Source organism: Hylaeus volcanicus, chromosome 2, assembly GCF_026283585.1.
Source record: "Hylaeus volcanicus isolate JK05 chromosome 2, UHH_iyHylVolc1.0_haploid, whole genome shotgun sequence".
Classification (NCBI taxonomy): Eukaryota; Metazoa; Arthropoda; class Insecta; order Hymenoptera; family Colletidae; genus Hylaeus; species Hylaeus volcanicus.
The window spans coordinates 3064791-3073177 of record NC_071977.1 but is presented as its reverse complement, the minus strand read 5'-3'; the positions used below and the strand labels follow the sequence as shown (position 1 = coordinate 3073177).

Below are 8387 nucleotides of genomic sequence, written 5' to 3'. Positions count from 1 at the left end.
CGAATGTAAAAAATATTCTAATATTCATGTCGGCCATATTGAATTCATCATTTTCCGAATTTTTATGTCAGATTCGTAATTTGAGGCCCAAATAATTCATGAATACCAAGTTTCATGAAGGTCCGAAAACTTTTTGCGCCGCCCTATATGTAGTTCCGTATTTTTATAAGCAACGTCTCGCGTGAAATGAGAATACGAGAAGTGAGTGAGCTCACTTGAATTACAGAATCTACCCGCGGTGTGGCGCTGGTATTTCTGTTTCTCGCCATGGGGCGGCGCGGTGGTACGCGCCATCTGACAGACACACGAACGCGAGCCACCGGTGGTACACGCCGGCGTGAACGTATTAAATTAATAAATTAAATTAAATTAAATTAAATTAAATTAATTAATTTCTAAAAGAAAAATTGATAGAATTCAAATGGAAAACAAGTCGAAAGGGTCAGCCACCGAAATCGAAAAGGTCCGTTTGGGGTATCCCTTGAGTAATTACGGAAATTTACCTTTGGCAGGTACGGTCTGGCATCCTGCGGTGGATGCCAGTCACGGATGAGATCAGGCTCGGAGTAACGTCGTGCACGTCTCCGTCTAGCCGTTTGCTTGTTCCAATAATCCGAGCTGACACCGGTACTGGAGACAGTCAGCATCGAATCGATGCTCCGTCGCAAATAATCCTCCGCCTCGTCGATCAACGACTCGGTCGAATCGCCACTGTTGTCACCCCCGACCAAATCCGAACGTAGGTTCGGTAAACTGCCCCGTGTCATTGGGCATTCTGTAAACAAACACGTTCCCCACTCTCATTCGGAAGCTAATCCCTCTCCCCGAGCAGCGTTTCCAGCCGCACAAAGTAATTACAGCGACATAATCGAAACCGAGGAAATACGTCCTTCGCGAGGACCGAACGAATTCCAACGGTAACAACGGTTGCGTGAACGAGGTTCGTTTGCTATCGAGGATAGAGTTAGATCACAAATGTGCGATAAAGTCTCGTTAATGGAACCTATGATACTTGTGCGTTATATTAGGTTGTCACAAAAGTTTCTTCCGTGACTTGCACTCAATTATTTCGTGTGGCGGTGTTTATATAAATAGACAACCTAATTTATTAGATGTTAATATTGTATATTGTAAATCTACGTGCTTAAAACGCGCGATGAAACGCGAAAGCGAAATTATAAAATGCGCGATGATAAAAGTACGTACCTTGAAAGGTGACCTTTGATCGCGTTCTCTTCGGCACGTTTTTGGAAGCCTTAGAGGAGGTCGCGGAAGGGTGCACGTGAGTAGGCGACGACGGCATGGAGGACCAGGTCGGTCTCGGGGTGGACGTGGCCGCGGGAACTCTCCACGTGTCGAAGGACGCAGCAGTTGCTCTCCAGGAGTGCCGTCGCGATGGCCCGCTGCAAACCTCCAGTCCTGGCGATGGAATCGAGGTCAGGGAGCCACGGTACCGCGAGGAATAGAGATCTGTGGAGAGGCGACAGTCGCAGGGACTGGGAAGTCCCGTGCTGGGATTGCAACGGGGCCAGAATCCCGCAGGGGAACCCAGGGATTCGCGACGGTGCACGTCGGGTGTACGGAGACCGCAGCCTCGCGAACTGAAGCAAGTCTGGAACAAAAATGGAGACAGGACAATATGAATTCTTTTATTTTATATTTAATCGTTTGTAATTCTACTTGAAGAAAATAAAGAGAATAATTGCTTAGGATGATTGGTAAGGATGATTGGTAGACTCAGGTGCGAAAATGAGGAAGAGGCGAATAAATTCTGGTTAGATCAGGAAAAGAGGTTATGCAGAGTATGTAAAGTGGAGAAAGAAAGTATGTTTTGTTTGAGGATGATCAAACTTTGTATGTCTCAGAATTAGTGTACGAACCGGAAATAAGGGAGAGCTGACACGATTCTGAACAACAATTTCCTTTGCAAAAATGTCGGATGGTGCTCCGTTTTTGAATTATTAACGAAAAACCACGGAACAATCACAGCGCCCGAGTAGCGCCCGCGGTAGCGTATGAGCCAAGGCGCCTAGCGTACGCTACTGCGGGCGCTCCACCGGCATACTCGCGCTCTGATTGGTCGGCCGCCTAGCGCGGAGCCTACGCTACCGCGGCCGCTCTACCGTGATCCTCGCGTTCTGATTGGTCGACCACCTAGCTACCGCGGGCGCTCCACTGTGATACACGCGTTCTGATTGGTCGGGGTTTTTCGTTAATATCTCCAGAACGAAGTCTCGGACAACATTTTCGCTAAGGAAAAAATTGTTTCAAATCACCCCCCGAATCACCCTCTTTAAAGACCTCCAACATTTTCGGGACACCCTGTATATAGAAACAAATGATTACATAAAAACAAAAAAAATTCCTTGTCGAATTGAGTAACCTCCTACTTTTCGAAGTCTAACGTGTATTTCATTTTTTATGATTGATATATTCATGCACTTATATATACGTCCTTATACGTATTACACTTGTCGTAATAGACAAGTAAATTATGGTTTACAGATACTATCTTTACAGTATACTAGCTATCAATTTCCTCCAATATTATTAATTTCCTCGCAAGAGATTACGCCTATCATTTCCCATATTTGTTATTTCTAAAAAATAAACGAACATTGAACTCCCGCCACAGTTGATACTGCTACGGCTCTCGAGTGTATAATATCCATCAAAGATGGAAAATACGCATGGTACAGAAATTTATCATGTCCCTTGTCATACTTGATGGAGTTGGCATCGCCAGTCCCAGAGGTCTCTGGAGGTCCTGAACATTCGACGTACAGTGTACGTCGTACACTTACATCGATCCTCGCGAATCGGACGCTATTTATGCAGGATCCCATGATTCCAAGTCCTCGATATCAAGTCGTAACAAGTCTGGCGGAGTTGTAAATGTTGGATCTCCCGGTTTCTGGGTCGCTGGCGTTAGACTTCAGCAGTCGAAGATCGATATTATCGTGTCTGGGGAATCGAAGCTTTACACTATCTAGCCTTATAGCTCGTAAATTGTCGATGCGAAAGGTTACTGCACAGCTATATCTTACCGAACTATGCATTATTTTTTTTTAACCATTCTTTAACGAGCTACCCCGAGTGGTTATTTATAAGTGCCTCACCCCTACGTTTTAAATGTCTACTGGCTCCCCATAGAATTTGAACGATGACTATGCGGGAACAAAATTCACAGTTCGGAGATCTCTTGCTCTTTTTATTCTTGTCAAAAAAATTCGGTTTTCAACGCGACAGTGTTTTACAGATCGGTGGGGTATTGGCGAGAAGTTTGACGCTAAAATTGTAACGAAAAAGCGTTACGCTGTGACTGCTAGATATGAGTCACGTCTGTTTTCCCTCGGAGACCTCTTTCTCTTTCTCTGTCCTTTTCTACGTTCGACGCTCGACCCGAGCCAAATGTAAACACAGAATAGAAACTTGGACTGGATAACTCCATTGTTTGGGTGCCGATTATCTTTCACTGATCCGGTCTTTACTGTACTTCGAATTTTATTCTAGCTACGCAAATATGTGTTCTAAGTAATACAAACATATAATACATATAATGTACAGTATATACAGTCAGTGTAATAAGTATTCGCACAGGAACCATTTATTTTAAATGGGTTGCTTTACGAATACTTCTTACACTGGCTATTAGTATAGGACGGCAACTTGACTCGGTAGCACGGTATTTTTCTCCGTATCGTGCCCGTGACAAATCTACAAGTATCTCGATCTAAAATCGATTCCTACCTGGGCGTGTGGATCGTGGCAGAGATGATCGGCGCTTCTGGACAGCTCCGGCACCATGCTGGTGAAACTGATGTCCGAGAGCATCACTCTCCTGGCTTCCCGTGTCTTGTCGGAGAGCCGAAGTCTTCCGGGCACCCCGGTCGGCAGGGCGAATTTGCTGGGCAACGTGGTGAACGTATGGGCTACTTTGTGCGCGAGGTAGCTCTCGGAACGCCAATGAGCCGGTAGCGCTGAGATGTCCGTTTGAGCACCGGATTCTCGTCTCGCTCCACTGATTCTGTCCATCACTGGCCTCAGCGGTGCTGAGCTCTTCCGACGACTGCCCGCCAGGGCTTCTCGGTGGATGATCGGCCTGCAAAAGACGATAGTAGATCCTTTTTAACCAAAAAAGGAGAAGAAGGATAGGTTGGTCAATTCGACATGTATATATACAGCGTGTCCCAAAAATGTTGTAACACATTGAAAGAGGTGGTTCGGGAGGTAATTTGAAACAACTTTTTCCTTAGCAAAAATATTCTACGAGGCTTCGTTGAGGAGATATTAACGGAAAACACTGACCAATCAGAGCGCGTGTATCACAGTGGAGCGCCCGCGGTAGCTAGGCGGCCGACCAATCAGAGCGCGAGTATCCCGATGGAGCGCTCGCGGTAGCGTATGAGCGCAGCTGCCTAGCGCGTAGCATACGCTACCGCGGGCGCTCCACCGGCATCCTCGCGCTCTGATTGGTCGGCCGCCTAGCTACCGCGGGCGCTCCACTGTGATACACGCGCTCTGATTGGTCAGTGTTTTCCGTTAATATCTCCCAACGTAGCCTCGGACAACATTTTCGCTAAGGAAAAAGTTGTTTCAAATCACCTCCCGAACCACCCTTTTCAAGGACCTCCAACATTTTTGGGACACCCTGTATAGTACTTTAAGAATGTAAATATCTCACAACTCGATTTCCGAAGCTTCACGAAGTAAACTAATTACACAGAGTGTGGGAAATGATACGATTGGTGTAGCACCTCGCATTGTCCTGTCGGACGGGCGTTGAGAGATGGCAAATTAGCAATAACAGAATTTCAAATCAAGTTACATGCAACTTCGGACCATTAATAGCTCGCGATAGATTCTCAAACGTAATTAGGTGCCAACACCACTAATAGCGGTTTCCCGCACTTGATTTAATTTCAGGCTCGTAACCTTATCAAGCAAACGATTACACGTGACAATTTCCCATACGACATTTTCTGTCATAATTATGACGAATAATAATTATATAAACACTTATATGCATACTTAAGCGAATGAAATGGTAAACAAATATTATATTCAACCCTGAAAGTTTCACAGCAAAAGAGAAACAGTACTGGAAGAAATCGCGGGTGGTCTCGTTACAGACATGTAACATTGGATGGTGTCCAACAATAATCTACTTTTCTCCTTGTAATTACGTTCGCGAGAACAAACCACACGTTTCAATTTAAACTTTTGAATTTTGAAAGTAATCGTTTTCAATGTTATATAAAAACACGCGAAATACAAATAAACAGACGATTACATTTTCGCAGAATTTCCTTTTTACTGAAAAGGTGACAAATGATTTTAATAGCACGATAGTATAGGACTGCGAGCGTGTGTATACTAATGGACAGGAAACGCGATTAAAGTGTCGTTTCATTTTACGTATGTATCAGTAATTAGGAAGGTCTGCATCTGGCGAGTTGGAATATGGTAAAAAAAAAATGGTCTGGAAATAAGTGAAGCTGTTTTATAGCTGCTGAGTACTTTGTAGCTAATTAAAGTACTTTCAGCGAATACGTGAATATATTGCCGTGAGAGTCTTTTCCCGAGTATATGTAGAATAAGGAACACTGTGAAACGTATAATTTTGTTAATATATAATTCCTCGGAAAGGTTATATTTAGTGACAAGTATCGTAAGATATAAAAATTGATTTTGTGTTTCGAGAAATATTCATGAAAGCCAAACAAAATTCTTTTTATTCTCACGATTTTCCAAACAATATCTTTCTCTAATGAATCAAGGTTCTGTTTCGAATATTATTCATAACAAATGTTAAATCAAATTTCTACACAAAACAGTTTAAACAATAACAACACCTACACCATCTTTCATGTAAAGAAAGTTCGTGTAAAGTGCTAATAGATAAAATCTCTTATTTTAAGAAAGAAAATAGTATGGCACTTGTATTCTATCTGAAGAGAGGTAACTGTTCCTGGAGAGTACTAATAGATAAAATCACTTATTTTAAGAAAGAAAATAGTATGCACTTGTATTATATCTGTAGTGAGATAACTGTTCCAGGATAGCACTAATAGATAAAATCTCTTATTTTAAGAAAGAAAATAGTATGCACTTGTATTGTATCTGTAGTGAGATAACTGTTCCTGGATAGCACTAATAGATAAAATCTCTTATTTTAAGAAAGAAAATAGTATGCACTTGTATTATACCTGAAGAAGGAGGTTCCTCAAGAATACTAATAGATGAAATCTCTTATTTTAAGAAAGAAAATAGTATGTACTTGTATTATACCTGAAGAAGGAGGTTCCTCAAGAATACTAATAGATGAAATCTCTTAGTTTAAGAAAGAAAATACTACGTACTTGTATTCTACCTGGAGAGAGATAACTATTCCCAAAGAATACTAACAGATGAAACCTCTCATTTCAAAAAAGAAGCTAATATATATTTCCATTATACCTGCAGAGAAATTCCAAACAATGCTGCCAGACAAACCCCCTTCCTTCAAAAAAGAAAATAGCCCAACATATACTTAAAACAACATCCCGAATAAAATTCCTTAAAAAGTGTCCCAATCCAGGTGCCTAAGTCAGGATAAATACCAATATTATTATCACATGAAATACCAACATTAATAACGAATTAATAAATGGATAGCACAATTACCTGTAAGCGGTGGGTGGCGCAGCCAAAGTGTTCCTCCTGACCGCGTGTCTGGTGGGGTATTCGGGCTCCTCGACGACACCGCACTTGCTGATGTCAGTCTCTACCAGCACCGAGCACTGCGACCACATCTTGTTCAACCTGGTGCTGGAGCTCTCGTCGAATCTGTCAACGCTTTCCTCGCGATCGATGCTGGAGCTCTGCGAGGACACCGCCTCCTCGACGGAGCTGGTCTTCTCTCCGTTGCAAACCAGAGACTCTCCCTCGCCAGACTTTGTATACTTGAGCAGCACCGGTTGATTGGCAGCCGGTGGTTGCTGCCACGATTCCGTTTCCGTGATCGACACGAGATCCTCCTGTAGACCCAGATCGCGACACGTCTCATCAGTAGTGAATATCAGCTCGATATCGTCCAATTCTTCGGACTCGTTCTCGGATTGATCGTTGACCTTGGGCTGGTCCACCGACTGACTCTGACGTTGAAGCTGCTGGTTCGCCTGGGTCTCCGGATTGTCGCTGAACACGGAATTGTCTCCATCCGATACGGATTTCAAGCTCAGGTCCTCCAAATCCTTATCAGGCACGTCCAAACGATCGCCTTGCGACTCGTTCGCGTCCTCCGCTTCCGGGTCCTTGGATTGTTTGTCGATCGAGGTCGGCGCAGCCTCGTCTGACGCGCTCTCGACGATTTCGTCCGATTCCATTGTTGCTGTTCGTGTAGGGTCTACGGGATCGGTCGAGTTGTCCTTTGATATCGACCGTTTCAGTTTTTCTTCCATGGAGGAAGCTCCTTTGGCTGTTTTTTCGGCCGTGTGCGACTGCGAATCGAGGCTCTCGTTGCTGCTGCTGCTCTTGCTCCCGTTCTGTCCTTTAGTCGGCTGCCTAGGTGCCTCGGACACGTCGTCCGCGACGGCCTTGTCCCTCGTCCCGTCCATGAGTGCGCCTGCTTGCCCTGACAGACTGATACCGTTTACATGGTGAGAATGACAGCGAGAATCCAGCCGCGTATACGCACGGTTATTAATAGAGGTGCATCGCGAACACAGTGCGCGTCGCTTTTAATTAATGCTGGAAAGAGGCCTAGCCATTGAGGCGCGGAGCTGTGATAAACTAGATGGAATCGTTGTCGCGATTTTACTTTAAAGTGTTTTTCGAGTGTTTTCGGAGTTTGTGTTGAGAATTTATAGTAGTGTGGTTAACTTGGGGAGATATTGAGAGACTCTATTCTACTCTGAACTATTCGCTCCCGTTTTTATTTGTTATTGCACTTATGTTTATTTATTATTTTTCGCTCTAGGCTTTTTCCATAGTTCGTAATTTTTGTTAGCCGACCCTAAACCAAGAATGAAAAACCGAGTCGGACCGCCCGGGATTCGAACCCAGGCTCTCGGCGTGGTAGTCGGCTACTCTACGCACTGCTCTACCGTCCGTCTCAGTGTTTTCGAGTTGTGATTACGATTACAATCGTACTGAGGTGTTTTCAGCCATAGACATTTTTTGCCTTAAAACCGACTTCAGATTCGCGTTATCCATCCCCCAAAAGACCCAGGATACCATGCTTTCTTCAAAATAAAATTTTTTTTAAAAATTACCCTATTTAGGCCTTACCTATTGGCACGAATTATTTTAACTACAAATTTTTAATTTTTAATTTTTAATTTTTAATTTTTAACTACAAATTTTTAATTTTTAATTTTTAATTTTTAATTTTTAATTTTTAATTT

At 43.4% G+C, this 8387-nt stretch overlaps 1 protein-coding gene across 1 annotated transcript in view; it reads right to left on the bottom strand.

The window, feature by feature from the left end:
- Positions 1-8387, bottom strand: part of LOC128872867 (uncharacterized) — a 23290-nt gene that overhangs the window by 13953 nt on the left and 950 nt on the right. The window contains exons 2-5 of the mRNA XM_054115985.1: positions 6667-7623; positions 3751-4102; positions 1207-1612; positions 504-775 (exon numbers count right to left, since the gene is read on the bottom strand). Of these exons, the coding sequence (XP_053971960.1) occupies positions 504-775; positions 1207-1612; positions 3751-4102; positions 6667-7623 (1987 nt within the window). The remainder of the gene's footprint in view (positions 1-503; positions 776-1206; positions 1613-3750; positions 4103-6666; positions 7624-8387) is intronic.